Raw genomic sequence first — 23,186 nt, forward strand, 5'->3', positions numbered from 1 at the left:
GCAGGATAGGGGCACTCTTTTCCATATTTATTGGACTTGCCCCTTGATAGTCCCATTCTGGACCTCGACACAGAGACTACTGACCCACCTCTTTGAGACACCCATACCTGGAAACTCTTCCTCCTAGGTCTCTCTCAACCAAAAATAGCTAAACCCTATAAAAAAAACTACTCCGGCATGTTCTTACAGCAGCAAGGTGCTCAATAGCCCTTCACTGGAAGAAAACAGTGCCCCCATCTCAGGAGGCCCTTTAAGCTAGGGTCAAAGATGTGGAGTAAATGGAAAAAATTACGGCGTCTGGGAGCGGGGCATTCTCGGGAGGACCCATTATGAGCCGGCAACAGAGTCATCGAGGTACCAGGATTTTACAGCTATATAGGGCTCCTTTATAGAGAGAGATTTTCCCTCACTGTCACGGTGACAACGGTTTCACCAAACAGCAAGGGAAAATCTCCAACAGCAAAATAAACAGAAATATTTTTTGGTACACTAGGGGAAGGTTAGAACCTCTGTAAGCATTTATGTTTTGCTGATTTCCCCCTCACTTCCTGTCTCTGGTAAAACTGTTACCAGGACAGTAACTGAAGGGAAGTCTGTAGAAAAGGGCCCATAATCGTACTAAGCCCAAAAGAATGTAATACTTCTCCACTCCATCCAAAACGAAGCACTATACCCACAATAAACTGTGCTGTATATCTAAAGACACGTTTAAAAACTACAATTTCATATTTCCTTTAAAAGGTATGCAATAACTCAGCACAGTGACTTCTATTGTCAGTATTACAAATACTTACAAATGTCATTTACTGTTGTCGGTCAGGCCTGAATAGAATGCAACAATAACAACCAGCTAGACTGGGTTGTAACTGTAACGGCCAGCATACAGGATGAAGGCAGGAAAGCCCAGACTGTTCTCTGTTTTAATTCAGTTCGTAATCCGGATGTGATAAAAGACTGCTCTGCGATTATGGATTCTCTAAACTGGATTGCCAAGTACCTGCCTGCACTCATAAGAAAGGCGCGAACACAATATAGATATGTAAACTGAAATCTTACATCCAGCAGCTCCCGGATATAGCAGGGAAAGGTATGCAGAGTTCTACACAGTGGTGAGACTGGGCAGAGCTGCTTACACTAATAATGATTAACTAGCGAACATGCTGATACTCAAACATGCTCAGTATACTCGCTTAACCACTTGCTTACTGGGCACATATACCCCCCTCCTGCCCAGGTGAAATTTCAGCTTTCGGCACTGCATCGCTTTAACGAACAATTGCGCGGTCGTGCGACGTGGCTCCCAAACAAAATTGACGTCCTTTTTTCCCCACAAGTAGAGCTTTCTTTTGGTGGTATTTGATCGCCTGTGCGGTTTTTATTTTTTGCGCTATAAACGAAAAAGTGAGACAATTTTGAAAAAAATACAATATTTTTTACTTCTTGCTATAATAAATATCCCAATTTAAAAAAAAAATAACATTTTTTTTTCTCAGTTTAGGCCGATACGTATTCTTCTACATATTTTTGGTAAAAAAAAAAAAAAAAATCGCAATAAGCGACTGGTTTGCGCAAAAGTTATAGCGCTTACAAAATAGGGGACAGAATTATTTTTTTTTAATTATTTTTTTTACTAGAAATGGCGGCGATCTGCGATTTTTAATGGACTGCGACGTTATGGCGGACACATCGGACACATTTTTGGCGCCATTCACATTTATACTGCGATCAGTGCTATAAATATGCACTAATTACAGTATAAATGTGACTGGCATTGAAGGGGTTAACACTAGGGGGTGAGGAAGGGGTTAAATGTATCCCTGCTTAGTGTTCTAACTGTAGGTGGAGGGGGGGGTGACTGGGGGGGTGACCGATCTATGTCTCTATGTACAAGAGACACAGATCCGTCTCCTCTCCAGAGACAGCACCGCTGTCTCTGTGTAAAACGGCAATGAGAGATGATCTCATATGTTTACATATGAGATCCTCTCTCATTGGCCGCACAGATCGCCTCGCGAACGGCCACTCTGATTGGCCGTTCGCGGCGATCTGTAATTGGCTGTGTCCGAGGGACACGGCCAACACAGATTTTCCCCGCAGCGCGCTCTGGAGCGCGCGCGGGGAACGCCCAAAGGGGCGGCCGTCAATTGACGGCAGTTTGGCAATTGGGATCCGCACTGTAGCCGTCAATTGACGGCAGGCGGATCCCAAGTGGTTAAGCAGAGTGAGCTTCCATTCTTATGAAACAGATTACATTATCTGTCTCGTCATATTGCATCTGAAGGCACTTTGCATTGGGCGGGTAAAATCTGGGGAGGTGCTTCTATAAAACGATTAAGAAGAGCGGTCATTTGTTGTTGTAACCGTTTAACTGCATTGATGTCACTGGACTCAGGTTAAATGTATAAAGATTTTGTACATATCTTCTTTCTTGTATTACCATGTTAAAGATTGGAAATTAAACCAATTTTTTTCCATCATGGATTTATGAAATATTACATGTAGCGCTACCCCCTCAGGAGCCGCTGGTTGTTGTTGGGATCAGCATATTAAGTTACCTCTTAGTGTTGTCTAGGGGTATAGTTGATGAGTAGAGTAGTGAGCGAATGTCCAGTCAATGAAAGAAAGGTTTTGAATGCTTTATTCTCGGACCAACATCAACATGAGGTATAGAGAAAAGGTTGATGAAGCGATTAGTGTTGAGCAGAATATGCCATATTCGATTTCGCGATATATCTCGAATATATATTCGAATATTCGAGATATATTCGCTAAATTCGAATATTCGTGATATTTTATCGAAATTAAATGATTGCGATTTTTCGCTATTGCGAATGCGAAAATAATTACGATTTTTTTAATAACTGCGGTAGGAGCACTCTGATTGGCTCAGAATATTCGTGATATTTTATCGAAATATCGCAACATGCGAATGCGATATTTATTGCGCAATTTCGAGAAATGCTGGAGGAGCGCTCTGATTGGCTCAGAATATTCATGATATTTTATCGAAATATCGCAACATGCGAATGCGATATTTACTGCGCAATTTCGACAAATGCTGTAGGAGCACTCTGATTGGCTCAGAATATTCGTGATATTTTACAATACAAAATAATTGCGAATATTCGGCAAATGCGGAAGGAGCACTCTGATTGGCTCAGAATATTCTTGATATTTTACAATACAAAATAATTGCGAATATTCGGCAAATGCGGAAGGAGCACTCTGATTGGCTCAGAATATTCTTGATATTTTACAATACAAAATAATTGCGAATATTCGGCAAATGCAGAAGGAGCACTCTGATTGGCTCAGAATATTCTTGATATTTTACAATAGAAAATAAAAAGTGTTTTGCATTGGTGGTGATTCTTTACTCTATCCATCTGTCACAGCCGTTTGTCAATCAAACACCTTGAAGATTGAACACGTTCATGCTGCATGCTTTGGACTTTTTTTCACTTCACATATCAAAGACATTTTTATGAAAGATTATTTTTCTATTATTGGGACTATATTTCTTTATATATTTGTTTCACTGTGTATTTCACAAGTTATTTGCGCTTGCTTATTTTATAATTTGCCCACATGTCTTGTCACTAGACATATTTTTTATTCTTGTAGAGCGACTCCATTTTCTGTCTTGTATTAAATTATGTTGTATAACATTTTTGAGTTGCTGCTGTATTCTCCCCTTTTTTTAAGGTATGCGCAATTTTTTCCTTCTTACAAAAAAAAATAATATCAAACATACAAATATTCATAACAGAAACATACACAAAGCCCCCCCCTTTTGCATCAGAGACAATCAGAGTTCTCCTACCACAGTTATCGAAAATTCGCAATCATTTTCGCATTCGCAATAGCGAAAAATCGCAATGTTTTTTTTTTATATTTGGCAACATAAAAGGATCGCCTCAGCTTAGCTACTCGGCCCAGGGTCTCTAATCATACCAGCAATGCTTTTAGACGTCGATAGGATGTGATCTGTTTTAAAAATCAAATTGAAAAAATGCGAATATTCGGAATTGCGAATATTCACCGCGAAATTCGAAATATAGCGCGATTTCTCGAATATGCTATATTCGAGTCGAATATTCGCAATGCGAATATTCGTGAGCAACACTAGAAGCGATAGAGAACTTTGCAGTATCAGGCCTGGATATGAAAAGAGCAATCCTGCTCTCAGTAGTAGTAGATACAGTTCGTCGCCACTCCAGCCAGAGTGGGTGAAGTGCCCCTGGACAGACTCCGGCCACAAGCCTGGCAGCCGAATTGTCACTTTAGGTTGCTGGGAGAAACAGGTCTCTGCCACAGACCTGGCTCTAGGGCCTCTGCCACAGGCCTAGTACTTGGATGAGCTGAACGGATCGAGCGAATCCTCCCAGTAGATTAAGTCAGGGTCACCGGGTGACAGTTGAAGCGTACCTGTCAACGTCCCGGTCACCAGATCCCGATTGTTCGTTCAAGCCCTATTGGACAACCTGCCTCCCATTGAACGGCACACAGCCTGGGATCTCCTCAATAGAGCGGAGGACCCAGCAAGTCACTGGGGCCCCTTTCAGCAACATGGAGCTCCGCGTAGCATGCGACCCCGGCCTGAAAGGCAATATCGCCGGGGTCCGTTGGATGCGCACACCCTAAAGGTGGGTGCCGCACCTGGAACCCGCGAAGAACCACAGAAAATGGCATCTGCCACAGATATACTCTCCCCCAGTATGCTCCGCGAGGGAAAACTCCTCTAATTGGCTGCTGGGGAAAAGCGGCTCTGCCAGAACCCCTCTAGCGCCACCTGTCGCCCAGGGGTGGAAACGGCACCCCTGGAGCGCAGACTGACTTACAGGACAGTTCAGGAATGACAGCAGCCCAAATTTAACAAATTGCGAATGGGAGCAAAATAACTCTCCCATTCCCTACTAACTTTAGCGTAGTGCTCATACGGAAAGTAAGGGGGCACTACATACAGATGAATGGTATGTATTCCTGTATTCAGCCAGCAGATGGAGCCTTATGCCGCGTACACACGATCGGTCAATCCGATGAGAACGGTCTGATGGACTGTTTTCATCAGACCAAATCGGTTTATTTTTTGCAAAAGAAGTACATTAATGCGATATTGGCACATAGAGGAGCTGGAATTCAGAAAAATAAAGTTTTCTTTCAACTACTTTGTTGGAATGAAGGGAAAAGGGGGGGGGACTATTTCTAATCCCCCCTTCCCTCAGGGGACTGCGGCAGTGGAGTTTCATAAAACCCCTTAAACTTAAAAAATGCGGAAAGGTGTTCTATTGGGTCACCTTCCCCTGGGTCACCTAGTATTTAGGCAGTTTGGGAAAAGAGCGGGAAGGTGTTTTAGTAATCAACTTTCCCTGGATAGGTCAGGTAATCTAGTACCTGGGCAGTTTAGGAAAAGAGCGGAAAGAATTTGAAATACCGTATTTATCGGCGTATACCGCGCACTTTTTTGCCCTGAAAATCAGGGCAAAATCGTGGGTGCGCGGTATACGCCGATACCCGCTTTCCCGCGCCGAGTTTTGAATACTGCGCCGACATATACCAAGCGCAGTACACTCGGGTATAGTCGGGCATGCTAGGCTCCTTCCGCGCTCACGTCCTGGACGTCAGCGCGAGAGTTGCCGAGCATTGCCGACAATACACGAGTGTACTGCGCTCTGTATATGTCGGCGCAGTATTCAAACTCGGCAAAAGAAGTACATTAATGCGATATTGGTACATAGAGGAGCTGGAATTCAGAAAAATAAAGTTTTCTTTCAACTACTTTGTTGGAATGAAGGGAAAAGGGGGGGGGACTATTTCTAATCCCCCCTTCCCTCAGGGGACTGCGGCAGTGGAGTTTCATAAAACCCCTTAAACTTAAAAAATGCGGAAAGGTGTTCTATTGGGTCACCTAGTATTTAGGCAGTTTGGGAAAAGAGCGGGAAGGTGTTTTAGTAATCAACTTTCCCTGGATAGGTCAGGTAATCTAGTACCTGGGCAGTTTAGGAAAAGAGCGGAAAGAATTTGAAATACCGTATTTATCGGCGTATACCGCGCACTTTTTTGCCCTGAAAATCAGGGCAAAATCGTGGGTGCGCGGTATACGCCGATACCCGCGCCGAGTTTTGAATACTGCGCCGACATATACCGAGCGCAGTACACTCGGGTATAGTCGGGCATGCTAGGCTCCTTCCACGCTCACGTCCTGGACGTCAGCGCGAGAGTTGCCGAGCATTGCCGACAATACACGAGTGTACTGCGCTCTGTATATGTCGGCGCAGTATTCAAACTCGGCGTGGGAAACGAGCGGGGAGGACGCGAGGACGCCGCAGAAGGACGCCAGACCCGACGAAGAGGACAGCCGAAGCCGCAGAAGGACGCCGGACCCGACGAAGAGGACACCCGAAGCCGCAGAAGGACGCCGGACCCGACGAAGAGGACACCCGAAGCCGCAGAAGGACGCCGGACCCGACGAAGAGGACACCCGAAGCCGCACCCGACGAAGAGGACACCCGAAGCCGCAGACGAATGCCGGACCCGACGAGGCCGCCGATGGACGCCGCGCAAGACACCAAAACTGTAAGTACAAAAAAAACTTTTTCCACAGGATTGGGGGCAACTTTAGGGGTACGCGGTATACGCGGGAGCGCGCTATACCGCGATAAATACGGTAATTGAAAGCAGGTTCCCGAGCCCCTGAGGTTCAGTGGCCCCAGTAAGCACAAGCTCTGGTGTTCCCTCCCTCCCGCTCCGTCGTGGCTAATTATTATATGGCCGTTTCACCTTTGTTAAGGGGGGCAGTTTATGAGCCTAGGTTTTAATGACTATGCCTCCTAAAGTTTTCTATTAGCTGAGTGATTTCTGGTTGAAGAATTTTGATGTTATGTGTATTTTATCCCATTTTTAAGTATTCCTGCTCAAGCTGATGGCAAATGTTCAAATATTTATTGTTAAAGCCAATAATAATAAAGGTTGTGGCTAACTATTATCCAACAAAAATTGCATGTGGTGTTTTCCTTTTATTGGCTAAATTCTGCTGACTGTTGTCCCATTACAACCTTGAGGATGTATTAACACGTGAAAAAGTTGTTGGTTATGGAAGGTTCAAAAATAGCTCTCCAGCAACAAACATGACAGCCTTTATATTTCTACCATGACGTGTTAAAAAACAAAACAAAAAAAACACTGCAAAGCAAATTTTCAATTCAATTACAACAGCACACATACCGACAAGCTCAGCCGTTTTGCAATTCCTAATGCGCCAACCTAGGACCATGTCCTGCTACAGAGAAATGACATTGTCTACGGGGACTGGAAATGTCTGTAGAGATTATGTTGGTCGTGACAACAGCCATTAATAATAAACCTGCTAGCAATCATGCAGAATCTACCCTAATAAAAACAATCAAGGTTCATGACTATAAGGCAAAGAACAATGTGGAAATTGTTATTTGCTACATGCACAGTATATTGCTAGCTAGTACTTTATACACAGGGCTTTTTTGCAGCGGGAATGGGGGAAACGCAGTAATGGCACCTCCAGCACTATATGTACTGGCAAGGGATGATGTGCGCTGCAGGGTCTATTAATTGCTGGCTGCTGGGGGATCTATTGTTGCTGGAGGGGATCTATTTTTGCTGGCTGCAGAGGATCTATTTTAACAAATTCTACACAAAATTACTTAACACCACAAAATGGTACTTGGCTTTGTATTCTCTAAAAGGGGCCGTACTAGGAGGTGGGTAGGGTGGAATCAAGGACAGTGCCTGGAGATGGGTAGTGGCGGAGACCAGAATTTACTCAGAAGGGGGGAGTTCCTCCGCCTATTCTCTGAGAAAAAAAAGCCATGTTTATACATCACACTTTTCTTTAGTGCCTCATTAAAGTGAGCCTGAACTCAAAAAGTAAAAGATTTAGAACTAGAAATGTGCACATTCTAAAAGATTTACATTTGTCTAGAATTCCTGCTAAAATATAGCAGTCCAGTTCTTGCACTCAAGCAATCTGGGAAATTACCGTTTAACATGGGAGTCTATGGAAGGGGTGCTCGGCTTTGAAAAAAAAAAAAAAAAAAAAAAAAATCGGTGCTCCCCGGCCGTAGGTCCCCCGAACAACAAACTTTGCACACTTGTAGAGGAAGAGTGGGGGTACATGTGGGTCCAGGGGGGATCTATGGCCAACCGGTACCGGGTCCCCAAAGTCTGGGAGATCAGGCGCAAAAAGGGGACTCAAGTATAAACCGAGGGGGGCATTTTCAGCACAAAAAAATGTGCTGCAAAACTTGGCTTATACTCGAGTATATACGGTAATAATAAAATGCACTATGCAGTCACAAGGCCCTAATACTTTTACAAACACTGTGTAGCTTTAAAAACTGGGGTTCAATTAAAATTATATATTGTAGTCTCATCCATCATGAGACTACAAGTATTTCATTACCTTCAGCCTTGCTGAAAAACAAATACAGTACCACCCTGCCTGTGATTTAGGACACCCCATACATTAGGCACAATCTCAGCTTCAATGGAACAAGCATTCTTCCTCCTTCAGGACTTGTGTATGTTCACGGCTTCCCACCTCTGCAGATGCTGAGCGGAGTGCTACTGCGACAGGGAAGGAAGAGCAAGCATGCACAAGATTTGAAAGAGAAATAGTGCTCACCCCATGATGCTGGGAGTGCACCCAATGTACAAGGTGTCCCAGAGCACAGGCAGGGTGGCACGGATCACTCCTAAATGTAGTTAGACTGTAGGTAAGGGTATAGCATTTAAATTAAACTCAAAACATAAAAGCTACACTCTGTTTTTAAAAAGGTACTGGGGCCCAATTACTGCATAGTGCATTTTATTACAGAGGTGAACTTGGCCTTTAAATAAACCTCCACGTGGATATTTAGAGGAACAAAAAAATAGTAATGTATTGTGGCAAAACTCAACATAAAAAGATTCCCTGATATTACTGAAAAAAAAAAAAAAGTAAAAAAAAAAAAAAACGAAGAGAAGAGAAAAATTAGCATCTCATGGTAAAAAAAGTGTTTTGTAAAATACCATTCCCCATTAATGCAATAAGGTATTAAATTGTACAGTACAGATACGGGTCAAAATGATCTTGCTAAAACTGATGAGGATTTTATTTTTTTGGCACAGAAAGATTTTTAAGAGTTGCCTGTATGCGATCACACTTTGCTATCCCTCGGTTCATTTATTTTTCAGCACAAACCGAGATGAAGTATCCTTATCACCATTCTCAAATGATCTTGTTAGCACATCCACCTCCACAGGGAGAGAAAGAAAAATTCTGTTACCCATGTCAAGATGTCTTTGTTGTCAATGTTTGGCGCTCAGTGGGAACAAAGCAAGCAATGGCTTTTAGCTCCTATGTATTTGGTAAACTCTTCTGTTTACATCAAATTGGGAACTAAATGTACCTACCTAGAAGTGAGTAATTTTGTTAACTCTGCTCCTGCCAAGCAGATGAACAAATTAAGGGGAACCTGTGTTGATAAAGCTGTAGGCCGACACTGCTGACCTGCTTCGGAAATCCCTTGTTTCCTTGCCATTTCTGGCTTCAACATTTCCTAGGTTACTTAAAGCATGCAATACAGTATGTGACTTCGAACAGGTTACCTTTGATTTTTACACCTGTAATTGCCCTGCGCATGTTCCTAAATGGAATAAAACGCAAAAACAAAAATTGTAGTATGTTGCAGCATACAAGTCCTTGAATATGGTAGCTGTGATTTCAAGCTTCCCTTTCAGGATGGTTTCCTTTACTTTTACTTGATGATCCTGCCAGTTATATACTTCCTGCCCTAGGGTGACCACGCTCATTCATTGCACTGCATCTGCGGAGGAGCAGTTTTCCCCATCTAGGACAGAACTTCAGAATCCTCCCGATCACCTCTTCACTACAACATATCTTTGCCCAAGCTCCTGCATTAACTCTACGTGCCTACTTGGGTTCCAACTTACAGGTCCCTCGCCTTATGGTCTTTGCTCCACAAGCCCTGATAAAGTGAAAGTATTGAATCAACAAAATGTGTTGGCTTCTGCTGAGGAATACAATCTTTAATGGACTGTACTAACTAGTGTAGTGCCCCCATTTCTTCAATTTTTAAAGTAATCTTCTTCGACAATCTAGCAGGACACCACAAAGTTTGGTGAGCAGTCTCCAGGACTTCACACTACATAAAACATTACAACAAATCACCACAAGGCTCAGCATTCATTTACCACACAAAAACATAACATAAGGTGGAAGTGTTCTGTATTCCACAGAGAGAACAGGGAACAATGTAACTGATAACAATGCAGCACAAGCAAAGAGCACAGGAAGTTATTAACTGAAAAGTCTTCTGGCAGGATTAACAGGTATTTTTCCAACAGACATTAGAAAATGCTTTCAATAGTATATTTAAAGCGTTACTAAACCTTTTTTCAAAAGAATGAAGAAGAGTCAGAACCTCTGCCAAGTGAAGGACTCATTTACAATAGACATTCAACCACTTTCCATTAGCTGCAAAGACAGTAGCAGGAGCCGTATACATGCTGCAGCCGCAATGCTTGGCTTTGTGCTCACGGCAGAAATTATACCACTTGTCATGTTCGACGGGCATTACATAAACAATGTATGTGTGCAATTGTGGTGCACCAAATAAAGTCCAAAAAACATGAAATCAACCAAATTCTTTGTGATAGAGCCATCTCTAATAAATATTCATTCCGTGCCTTTACACAACTGCTATGTGCTCCCAGAACTCTCACCTTAAAGCCGTTAATATCCAACCTTCAGGCTCCAAATTACAGGAAATAATATATTGCCACAGGTTCCTCTTCATGGTGTGTTAACAACTTCCTGAGGACACAGAGTAATACCGATATCCGGGCTCCGCAACGCCAGGCTTCAAACTTTTATCGTATTGCTATCAGCTCCAGTTATCCAAACAAAGAAGGCAGCAGCAAGCCATGTGCTCACACCTGTAGACTAAAGGGGGCCCTAACAGTTTTAAGGTGAGTATTCTGGGAGCACATAGTTGTGTTAAGGCACAGAATTAATATTTATTAGGGATGCTCTATCATGAAGAATTGTGTTGATTTAATGTTTTTTGGACTTTATTTGGTGCACCACTATTGCACATATACATTATTTGTGACAATTTATTACTGCACAAGATCAACCCCCCCATTCTTTGTTTTGGGCATTTGTGTATTGTGAACACCATAGATTTTGCAGCCAGTTTTAGTTATTGATTGTCACGGTTTATCATTGATCACTTCTTCACTAGGTAGCACAAAGGACTTTCACATTTAGGCATTACATAAAGATGTTTACAGGTTTTTAAAAGCAGTCTCTTGCTTAGTTCAAAAATGTAAAAAAGAGCATCACTTGTAATAGAAGGGGGATTTACATTCACCTATCCTGCCGCCCATTCCTCCAATCTCTGCACTCTTACAAAGCAACACCTCCTCAACATTTGAAGCTTCGTACACACGACCGAGGAACTCGACGGGCGAAACACATCGTTTTCCTTGTCGAGTTCCTTGTTAGGCTGTCGAGGAACTCGACAAGGCAAGTTTCTTCATTCCCGTCGAGGAAATAGAGAACTTGCTCTCTTTTTGGCTCGTCGAGTTTCTCGACAGTTTCCTCGACGAAAATGTACACACGACCGGTTTCCTCAGCAAAAAAATATCTCCCAGCAAGTTTCTTGCTGGTTTTTGCCGAGAAACTTGGTCGTTTGTACGAGGCGGGAGACTTCCGAGTGTGTCAGATGTCTGGCCCTCTGCTGCACACTGAAGTTCCTTCCATTCGCCCCTACATCACTCACTACAAAACCCAGTAAAGGTCAGCACAAGGAACAAAGGCTGGCCACACATTATACCATTTTCTTGTTCAATTTTCTTTAGCTTCAACTACTGTATGTAGTGGAAGGGCCTGTCTGACTGCATAATTATTTAAAGTGTTTAGCTTTGCCCCAATATTATATGGTTTTGGTAAATCTAAAGGAAAATTGTACAAAACACTTGTATAATGTATGGCTAGCCTAAGGAATTCGGTAGCGGACACAGGCACCAGATACTTCTAAAAAGTGTTGCTGTGGCTGCAACTCTTGAAAGGGGCTAAGATTGATGGGACGTGTGCTGGGACACGCAAGCATAAATTGTCTTCTGTATGTAGTGTTCTTTTGCGGTTTTTTTTCCTTTACCCAGCTGTTTGCTTTTAAAAAAAGCGCAGCATGGATGAATCTACTCAGCTAGAGACATTGGTGACATCACACCAAGAGGTCTATTTATAAAAGCATTCACACAACTTTCACCCAGAATTCACACATTTTTCAGATGAAATCCAGTTCAAGAGATGTATGAATCTTGGATGAATGCGGTGTGAATATTGTTTGAAAGCGTTTATAAAAAGATTTATAAAAAGATCCCTTATTGTGATGTTACCAATGCCAGCAGCAAATTTGAGTAGAATGGTATTATGTGCAATTATTAAAACCTATAAAACAAAATACACAAAAAAGCTAAAATAAGTTAATGTCTCTCACTGATGTTCCATTCGTGCAATCACATGTCGATGTAGGGGAATTGGTTGGCAAACAAAGGAATGTTCTTACCTGGGTCATTTGATCCAATGTAACCGGAGAAATTAAGTAATTGCTTGCATCTTCTTTAGCCTTCACGTTGAGGTCAACGGCTTCACTGGCTGTCACTTTGTCCTCTGCCTGAAAAGTTTTTTTACATGAGTTGAATTAATGAAGGCTTTGTGAACCCCCTGCAGACTGAAAGTACCATTGTAAAATCAGGTGAAGAAGACAATCATCTAAACATGCAAGAAACAAGTTTGTCCAGATACCATCCCAGCTGTGAGAATGACAATCCACCAGGGCCTGCTCCTACTAATGATCTGTTGTAGGAAATAGCTTGAACTATATGTCACCCTAGTCAGTCAGGCCCGTGTAGATACTCTAGATTCTCTTATGATAAATTGTCATAGATAAAAGTGAATCTATAGCCAAACTTTTTTGTTCTTTTGCATGGAATGAGAAAGATGTAGGATCCTGTCCGCTTTTTATTGCTGTGTACCAGCTAGAAAAACACACTTTTTTATTTACACCGGTGTCATTGTCACTAGGACAAAAAATTGATGGAAAATGCTACATTTTAGGGCTTTAGGGCTCTGGAGCACTCAGAATCTGGTGCAGCTCTGCATGGTAGCCAATCAACTTCTAACTTCAGCTTGTTCAATTATGCTTTGACAATAAAACATGGAGGCTGACTGGTTTCTATGCAAAGCTGCACCAGATTTTACACCCTCCAGTTTTAGTAAATCCCCAGGACGAAGTCTACGAAGACGAAACGGCGTAGGGTAAAGCGGCGTGCTGACGCCACTGCGTTACACTGAGTCCCGAAGTGAACGGGCTGTGTTAGCCGGCCGGCTACAGAACTTTTTATACGCGATTTTATATCTACTCAAATGTGAGTGTATTTTTAATTTTCTTATTTTATTAAATCTATTATTGGATTACTCTATGTGCGCCCTTTTTTTCTTTCCTCTTGTTTGGGTGTGATCAACATCGTCCTGAGCGGTAGAGGATCCGAGAGATTTGGGGTGAAGATATCCTTGCCAGACAAACCTTTAGGCTGGGTTCATAGCCACAGGCTCACAGAAGATCTCTAATTGGGATCTTCTGATAAGAAGCTGATAATCACTGTGGTGGAGGATCCTCTTTACTATCTGGTCACCTTTCGTTGTGTTTTTGACACCATTTGTTTCCTCTAGAGGAGCAGCACATCTTGAGAGAGACGATCACTCTTTGAATCACTTTTCAGTTATTTTTGTCACAGAGACTGAATTTTATATTTGAGGACTTATTTTTCATTGAATTTCACTAAGATTGGGTTCTACCTTCTCTTTGGAGATCTTCTTCATCATTGATTTTCCACTCAGTGGTCGACACTCATGATATTTGCGCAGCTTGTTTTTTCTTATTTATGTTCATTTTGTGTGTATCTCACATTTTGAGTTGCAGCATTAGTATTTTTTTGGAATCATCTTGACAGCGCAGTATTTCCATTTCTTTCTATTTTGTCTTGCATCATAACATCAATATCCATTATAAAACCAGGTGGGCATTGATGGTGAGCTGATTCGGTAGTACAATGGGCCACTCAACTGGACTTTCCCCCAGGCTTAAGGCTGCCAGCCCTCCCCTGATTATAGTGTCATGTACTAATTGTACAGTTTTTCACACAAAACAGTCTGTATTGTACAATACACATGAATATCTATTAGAATAAATATTGCAAGGGAAGGGGAACTAGCTATAATCCTGCCTTAAAGGGGATTGTAAAGGTACATTTTTTTCCCCCCTAAATAGCTTTCTTTACCTTAGTGCAGCCCTCCTTCACTTACCTCATCCTTCGATTTTGCTTTTAAATGTCCTTATTTCTTCTGAGAAATCCTCACTTCCTGTTCTTCTGTCTGTAACTCCACACAGTAATGCAAGGCTTTCTCCCTGGTGTGGAGTGTAGTGCTCGCCCCTCCCTTAATGGGGGAGGGGGCGAGCAGGAGAGTCAGCTCCTTTCTCTATTTGCAATGTAGAGAGCGTCCAAACTCTCCTGCTCGCTCCCTCAAGGGAGAGGGCGAGCACGACGCTCCACACCAGGGAGGAAGCCTTGCATTACTGTGTGTAGTTACAGACAGAACAGGAAGTGAGGATTTCTCAGAAGAAATAAAGACATTTAAAAGCAAAATCAAAGGATGAGGTAAGTGAAGGAGGACTGCACTAAGGTAAAGGAAGCTATTTAGGAATTTATTTTTTACCTTTACAACCGCTTTAAGAAGCTTAGAGACTAGCCCATCTTTCCCCTTCTATGGAACGCAACTTTGTAAATCTGTGTAGAGTTGCATTCTTTCATGATGGCCATAAACATATTAATGGTTTGCTTAAAAAGACATAAAAACTAAGCGGGAAATGTTGTTTGTTGATGTGCTGCGTCATGTTTTATTGGAGGGGGGGGCCTGGGTTCCCATAGGAATGGAAAACAGAAGAAGTGGCAGCACTCCAACATACAAAATCTGGCTTCTTTATTGATGAAATCATGTAGATAAAATAATTAAATCTGACTGTCCTGAAGCTTTTTTGTCATTTTATCTACATGATTTCATCAATAAGGAAGCCATATTTTGTATGTTGGAGTACTGCCACTTCTGTTTTCCATTCCTATCGATTGCAGATGCGAACCAGGAAACCCAGGCACAATTGACGTTTTGGATCGTATACAGGTTGGTCTTGGAGCAGTGTGTATCCTACTTGCTTTTTCCCCTGTTTTCTTTCCATAAATGTTTTTATTTAATTTTTTACCCTCTATGACATCATAGTGCTGCTAATCTCCCCCAACATCTTTTAGCTTTTGCTATCTACAGACACCCCAGTGTCTGCTACACATTCCCGGCTTTGGATAGTGAAAACAGGAGACCACATCTAAACAATGATTTTCAATGTGGCCACTTGCAGTTTTCACCAGTTGGGAGGTAGGACAAAAGATAATCCAGTGGCAGGCTTGGGAAAAAGAGATCACCCCATAACAGGAAGTGAATGAAAAAGGATCTTTGTGGAAGGATCACCAGGCATTATTTTAATGTAAGCCGCAGGGTTAAGAAGATCCATAACTTCTGGATTACATTAACAACCAAAGCCCATATGAGATTGTATTAATTGGGTTTCGATCTAGTTTAAGCCCCTACACCTGTGGCTTCCATAAAATGGATGTGTTGAAAAGCTCCAATCAAATACTTTCATATAAATCACCAACGCATAACCTCCAGTGTGGCAGCTGTCCCATGAGATAACGGATACTACTAACCAAAATCTGCTTCTAGCTACAAAAATATATTTCTTACCTCGGTAGTTAGTGAAGATTCCTCCATCTCCTCAGCTAGTGATGGCAAAATGCAGGGATCATTCCAGTGAATCTAAATGAAAAACAGAGACATACAATATAAAATGTTGTCAAACATAGATGTGATTTCCAAAAGAGCAAGCTAAAAGTATCATGTGTTCAGCAACCAACTAGAAATCATCTTATTTCTGACAGCTCTAATCTGATGAAAGGTGGCATTTGACAGGTGGCTTTACACAGCTACACCTTTCTTCTTTTTAAATTCTAACAAATCTGTATAAATGTCCACATTCAATGGAGAGTGATCCTCTTCACGGAGAACACCACCTGGGTACACAAGTAAAAAAAAAAAAAATATCCATAGACACCGCTCGTTACTTTTTGAAAAAGATAAACGTGACACTTGCCCTGAGCCCACCATTTTACTGGATGACAACTTGTTTAGGCCTGTCAGTTGAAGTTTAAAAGCTCATACTGGATGTCCCTAGAGCCCTTAAGAGAGACATATTTCGTGCATCTTGACATATGCTTCTCGACAGATGCAAAGGCTAGAATTAAAAAGGTGGTCTTGCAAATTTTACTGATTGCCCGGGTCCCTTTTAATGAGGAGGTGAAGTAATTGAGATCTGAACCTCAGTATAGGGTAAAACATTAAAGTAATGCCTGGTGGTCCTTCCATAAAGATCCTTTTTCAGTAATTTCCCATGATGGGTTGACCTCTTTTTCCCAAGCCTGCCACTGGATTATCTTCTGTCCTACCTCCCAACTGGAGGAAAATGCCACATTGACACACATTGTTTAGATGTGGTCCCCTGTTTTCACTATCCAAAGACGTGTACCAGTTCTTTATGAGCCAGCAATTAAGTGAACAAAGGGCCATGACTTACACTCAGTGTAACGTCTCTAAGTCTGTAAAAAAACAGTGCCAAGATATCGTTGACATTTTTTGTCACAGTAGACCACTAAAAAACAGCCAACGCATTGAAGGTTCCAAGAACCCCATTCATCAGAGCTAGACGATGTTGGACTGGACAAGAAGGTCTGGGCAAAGAGTTAAGAAATCTTGGAGTTATAATTCTAAAAACAGCATAAGGTCTACTCTTAACACTTGTTTAGCAGCCTAGGGTCCTCTTGTAGAAACCTAGTTTACATTCAGTGATTTTCAACTTGGAAATTAAGATTTATATTAATTACCTCATCGCTTAAATGGTCTACTCCATCAGTTACTGGGGACAAAAGAGCTGCCAGATCCTGGTCTTCTGGTTCCTGTTGTAAACGCACCAGATGGTCAATAACGGAGCGTCTCTGAGAAAGTAAAATCCCTTCTTTCTTCTGGTGTAATCCATCCATTAATTTCCTCAATTCTTCAGTTCTATCCTAAAGGTGAATCAGATAAATAAAATGTAAAAATGGTCTACTATTCAAAAAACATAGAAGGGTCAGAATCCCATCGCCACCAATCAAAACATATCTTTCTTTGAGGTTAAAAAGTTTAAAACCATACTGTTTGATATACAGTATGTTACTGATTATCATTGCTGCACTTTACACGGTTTACTAAATAAGCTTAAAGATCATATTAATAGAAGAAAGGGTTTCGTCTTTGGCAACCATGACACATTACATCTACAGACATGCTCATCAACCGGCCAATTCATTAAAGTAGAACTAAAGGCAAAACTTTTTTTTTTAGTTTTGGATGAAGTGCAAAGGGATTAGAACACCTGACCGTTTTTATTTCTGAACGTGCCCCCATTAAGAAGATCCTGCTTACCATTATCATTAAAAGTAAAATTCCACATTTTGGGTTGTCCACAGAAAAGAAATAGGGGGAAAATTTGTTCTGGAACTGCAATACCGATCTTGAACTCGCACCAGGTACTGTACTGCCTGGTCCTGCCCTGTGGTGGGGGGGGGGGGGGAGTGGAGAGCTCAGGACTCAGGAAACCACAACTGGCTACCACTGCCTGACTGAGCTCTTGCTGTGCAGATGTACAGTAGTTTGGTGGAGGAGCGCAAGCATGGTCAGATCTGACAGCCTTTATCAAACAGAATGCCATGGCACCCCGGTTGAAAAAGGCTGGACTAGAGCACTACAGAAACATCTGGATGAAGAACTGAGTTAGGCAAGCATCTGACACTCCCGCTGGCATTGGATGTGATGATTTTTCAGGCAACCATAGCTCTTGAACAGAACAAGGTTTTGAATAAATGGGCATGGGATAGGTTATCAAAGTCTTCTTTTGTAGGCAGCGTGTTTTTCTTTTTCTTTTTTTTTTACGGAATTGAGTTTCTTTTAAGTATGCAAAAACTTTGAGTATAGCCTCAATTAAAGCTAATAAATAATATATATCAATGTGCCATCATCAAAAATATTTGAATATAGGAAGTGGGACCAGGTGAGTATAGGGTAAGGGCTGCTTGATGCCGACTAACCCATCAATAGTCACAGGTCAAGGGGTTTGACTAGGATTTTTCTAGGCACTGATAACAAACATATGATAGTATAAAAAATAGTAGTATAAAAAATATTTATTAACATAAAAAACTATATAATGTTAAAAACATTTGGGACAAGCCCCAAAATATACAACAGCAATGTTGGTAACAAAAATCGTCAAATATCTTGTTAGGGTGGAGCAGGTCACAAGTATACTTTACCTAATACTTTATTTTTATGATAGAGTAGGGAATTGTTAAAAACACTTGTCAGGTTTATTTTTTATCACTGGGACACATCCCTTCTATTTCTGTCCTATGCACACAAGGGAAAGTGAAATGAAATGTCTTTATACTGAGGGCAAATCCCTCTTAAAACTTGTCAACAGAACAAGAGTCTCCCCTCTATTTCCATTAGGGGACAACTCAGAATTTGGAATTTCTTATCACTTCTGGCATGTTCTTTAATGTTTTAATGTTACTTTGTTTTAACGGCTTTGATGTCTGTGATTTTACTGTTGTGATTGTATGTACGGCGAATGGCACCTGGCCCCGTCGCCGGGTAGCGTTTTCATACTTATGTGATTTAACGCTTAACAAAAATATTTAATAAACAATGTATGAATACATAAAGACTCAGAAATACATTATTTACCTTTACATTAGGTGTTTCATATGTAAAGTTCTTGGAGATGTGCTTTAGCTTTTCCTGCTCTTGATCAAGCTCTAGCATTTCACCAATGATTGGCTGCAAGATAAAACAAAAAAAATAAATAAAAAATTAGTTTATGATTTACAGTGGTTTGCATACATATGATATGAATGACCAAGCTTCCAACACACAGGTACTGATCTATATCTTTGTTTCATAAAGCTAATGAAAGTAATGTATTAGGTATTTGTAATAGAAAAGTCAATGTATTCTAGAAAACAGCAAAGAAAAATAACTTATTATTTTTTGAATACTTTTAGAAAAAGCACTATAGTTTCGAAAAGCAAAAACTAGCAGAACATTCAGGTACACATGATTTTGTTTGCATCCAAGCTGATTTGTTATTCTAACATCATAGGTACAAAAGCAACTCAGAAGTAGGGATCAGCCCAGGCATTTTTGGACCCTAGTCCAAACCTACTTGAGTTATCCTGCCAGGAAGCTGTCACTGTACAAAACCAATGATAAGTGGCCAAGGCTCTCATGACCCCGCAGCCACTGGTATACATGTCTCTTGTATATGTGCGGCCGCAAGGCAGGGAATACCCTAGCCACCTATAATTGGTTTTGTGCAGTGACAGCTTCCTGGCAAGGTAACTCAAGTGGGTTTGGGTTAGGATCCAAGCATGCCTGAGCTCATCCCTACTCAGAAGCAGCTCGATGCAGGTTGGGAAAAGCTTGTTGCAACTCCTTAACCCTTTGCCATCCGCGTAACACATGCTTCTGTGCTGAGAGAGGGCGCACCACACACTTATATGCACAGGGACGGAGATGTAGAAGACAGCTCTGGTTTCCGACTAATGGCCGGTAGCAGACAAGACCAATCAGCAGTGGTCACATTATCGTCAAACCTTTTGGATGTACAGATCCTATTAAAGGGATGCTGGGGGGGGGGGGGGGGTGATAGTCTGATTTGCATAACTCTAAGACAAATAGTAACTTGGAAGCACCTGAAAGGCCACTTTATTTGACCCACAAGCCTTACAAGATAAGTGCAGTTACAAAATGAATAATGCATGTACTGTATATTTCTCTGCAGCCTTGGATTGGCAGGAAGGGTTATCAGCGTGTACAACTTTAATAACTCTACCTCCTCAGTATATTTTAGGACACCACTGCAAAGGGTGGCAATGCTGTGGCCAATTCACTGCAAGTAAAATGGCCTTGTCCTGCAGAAAAACCTGGTCTCACAGGATCATTGGGTATTTATTCCATTAATGAATCATCATTAGGAACATAAAAAGGTTCCAATTTAATTTATCACGTATGAATTTTGTTACATATAAATGGCGTATTACATGCTATTCATACTCAGTCACTATGAGAGTAATTTTCTGTATTCTGCAAAAAAAAACTGGTTGATCCCGCTGCTCTCTATCTCCACCTTCTGTCCATGTCTCCAATTCAGCTAGGGATTTTGCAGCTGTGGTAGCAACTTCGCACATGCTCAGTTTTCAGTGCGTTTCCATGCTGAGCATTTCCTCCCTATCACATCTGAGCAGCCCATGTGACTATAGAGTCATACATGTGAGCGTATACAGGTAAATGACAGCCCACTGCCTTTTTTCTCCTCCATGCCCACTAACCAGCTAAACACAATGGGGGTGGGATATTCCATGTAGGAGGCTTCACCTCCCTCTTATTCTTAGACACAGACTGGAGGGGCGTGACACAGCCTGTTACTGGCAGAAATCTGTCCACATCAAGTCATTGCCAAAAAAATAATAAAGACTTGATTGGCAATTTAAAACCGTTTGAAATAAAAATAATGAGTACAAATAATTTATCTCAAAGGCTGTTTGTTTTTTATTTTGCTTATGTTTCCCTGCAGACAGGCTGGTAAAGATCTGGGTCATGTGACAGCTGTACATAGATTAGGAAAAAGGTAAAATTACAGTGCCACCATCCACATACAGAAATAGAAAGGACAATGTAAATTAACCACTTCATCTACGGAAGGTTTACCCCTTCATGAGCAAGCCATTTTTTGCAATACGACACTGAGTGACATTAACTGACAATTGCACTATTGTGTGACGCTGTTCCCCAAATAAAATGTTTGCCTTATTTTTGCCCCACAAATAGAGCTTTCTTTTGGTGGTATTTGATCACCTCTGTGTCTTTACACTATAAACAAAAAAAAAGGCAGACCATTTTGAAAAAAAAAAAAAACACAATATTTTTTACTTTCTTCTATAAAACTCATCCAATATTTTTTTTTAAATCAAATTTTCCATCAATTTAGACCCATATGTATTCTGCTACATATTTTTGGTAAGAAACAAAATAAAAAATCCCAATAAGCATATAATGATTGTTTTGTGCAAATGTTATTACATTTTTTTTGTTCTACTAGCAATGACGGCGATCAGCAACTTATAGTGGGACTGCGATATTGCGGCGGACAAATCGGACACCTAACTGAAACTTTTGGCACTTTTTGGAGACCAGTGACAGGAATACAGTGATCAGTGCTAAAAATATTCACTGTACTAATGACACTGGCAAGGAAAATGTTATCAGGGGCGATTAAATGTGTTCCCTGGGAGTGCTTACTAACTGTGGGGGAGGTGCTTTGACTGGGGGAAGGCAAAGATCGGTGTACCTGCTTAGCAGGGTCAGTACATTCCCCTCTTACAAGAACGGCAGTCTGCCTGTGTAAACAGGCAGACCGTCGTTCTGCCCCTCTCCCAAACGATCGGCAGGTCCCAGTGGGCATCGCGTCCACCACACCTGCTAATTGGCTCCTGCTGTGTACCATCACAATGGGAGCGGGTCACTGGCAGAACGTGCGCATGATGCAGGCCTGCAAGTGCCAGATCACTTACTAGGTAAGTGATCTAGAACAAAGCGGCCACCATGCCGCAGTCTATGTGCATAGGGCTGTCCGCACGTGGTTAAACAGTGTGTGTTTAGAATCGCTTTAAATTCAAAATAGCATATACTGGAGTAATATATCATTTCTCTTCATACAGAACTAACATTTTGGAAAATGTAGTATAGTCAGGCAGGAAAGGGAGATAAAGACCTGAAAATTGTATTCATTTTTTTTATATATAAGCTTCTGAAGTATAGTTTTAAAATGAAAAAACCTTCATATTGCTTGTCTCCATTTGCAGGCAAAATGGAATTTTGAATCATTTACCTTTATCACTACAGACAGCTGCTATTGCAGTAAGGACAGCTAGAATAAATATGACTAGACACAGAGTCAGTGTCAGGTCTGTACAGAAACAAGATGGTTCATCTATCCTGCCCATTTGTCCTTGAGATACAAACATATATGTCTCGTACCTCTAAAAGCTTATTCTGCTCCTTGGTAACCTTTTCTAGCACTTCAGCCTCTCTCAAGAGTCGTCCCAATCTCCTGAATAGGCAAAGTGACCGCACGCCAGAGGCCGATAATGGAAGCGAAGGTCTATAGGCCTCTATGTCTGCAACTGTCCCTCTAATGGAGTCTATATTTTCCAGGATGACCTAAAAAAAATGCAATATGTGAAAAAGTCATTAAAAAACATTAGGAGATTAATGCAATAAGACCTTATTGTAGAACACAGGAGACACCAAACGCACCAGGAGGTGAGTTGACACCAGGGACATTGCTTTCCTCGGGCTGCTTGCTGTCAACTACCGGTGCCCAGTACTATAAATCAATAATTTATAAGGAAAAGCAGGCAGTCGAGACATGGGAATCCATATGAAATGGCTGAATGTTTTTATAGCATTTACTAAGAAATCACAATAAAGAGTCTTAAAACAAGTCATGAGTGTCCCGCTTTTCATCTTTCTCAGTCTGAGTATGAGAATTACGGTATATGAAAAGTAGAATAACCAATACCAATGAATCCTATTGCTGGTAACTAAAATGAGACCTGTTAAAGCTGACCTCCAGGCTGAATACACGGATGCAATGGATACAAGAGAGCGATTGCATTGAATCTTCGCAATTACACAGCTTACAATAAATAAAAACTGCACTGCTCTTAATTGAAAGGGTTTGGTATATTTGAATGCCTACAGAGGTGATAAAGGAACCAGGAACAGACTGCTTCTTGTGAGTCCTTTCTGAAAACTTTCGACCATTCTAACTAGCATAGCACTGACACTTTAGAATATATTGGTCTACAAGCTGCTT

General features: G+C 41.4%; 1 protein-coding gene across 3 annotated transcripts in view; it reads right to left on the minus strand.

Annotated features, from left to right (window-relative positions):
* The window catches only part of SYNE2 (spectrin repeat containing nuclear envelope protein 2), a 431,618-nt gene that overhangs the window by 162,465 nt on the left and 245,967 nt on the right, over positions 1-23,186 (minus strand). For all 3 annotated transcript variants that reach the window (XM_040333402.1, XM_040333400.1, XM_040333403.1), the window contains 5 exons: positions 22,346-22,528; positions 18,995-19,087; positions 17,095-17,277; positions 15,902-15,973; positions 12,612-12,719 (listed from right to left, as the gene is read on the minus strand). In XM_040333402.1, coding sequence (XP_040189336.1) covers positions 12,612-12,719; positions 15,902-15,973; positions 17,095-17,277; positions 18,995-19,087; positions 22,346-22,528 — 639 coding nt within the window. The remainder of the gene's footprint in view (positions 1-12,611; positions 12,720-15,901; positions 15,974-17,094; positions 17,278-18,994; positions 19,088-22,345; positions 22,529-23,186) is intronic.

This window comes from Rana temporaria, chromosome 13 (genome assembly GCF_905171775.1).
Source record: "Rana temporaria chromosome 13, aRanTem1.1, whole genome shotgun sequence".
Taxonomy (NCBI): Eukaryota; Metazoa; Chordata; class Amphibia; order Anura; family Ranidae; genus Rana; species Rana temporaria.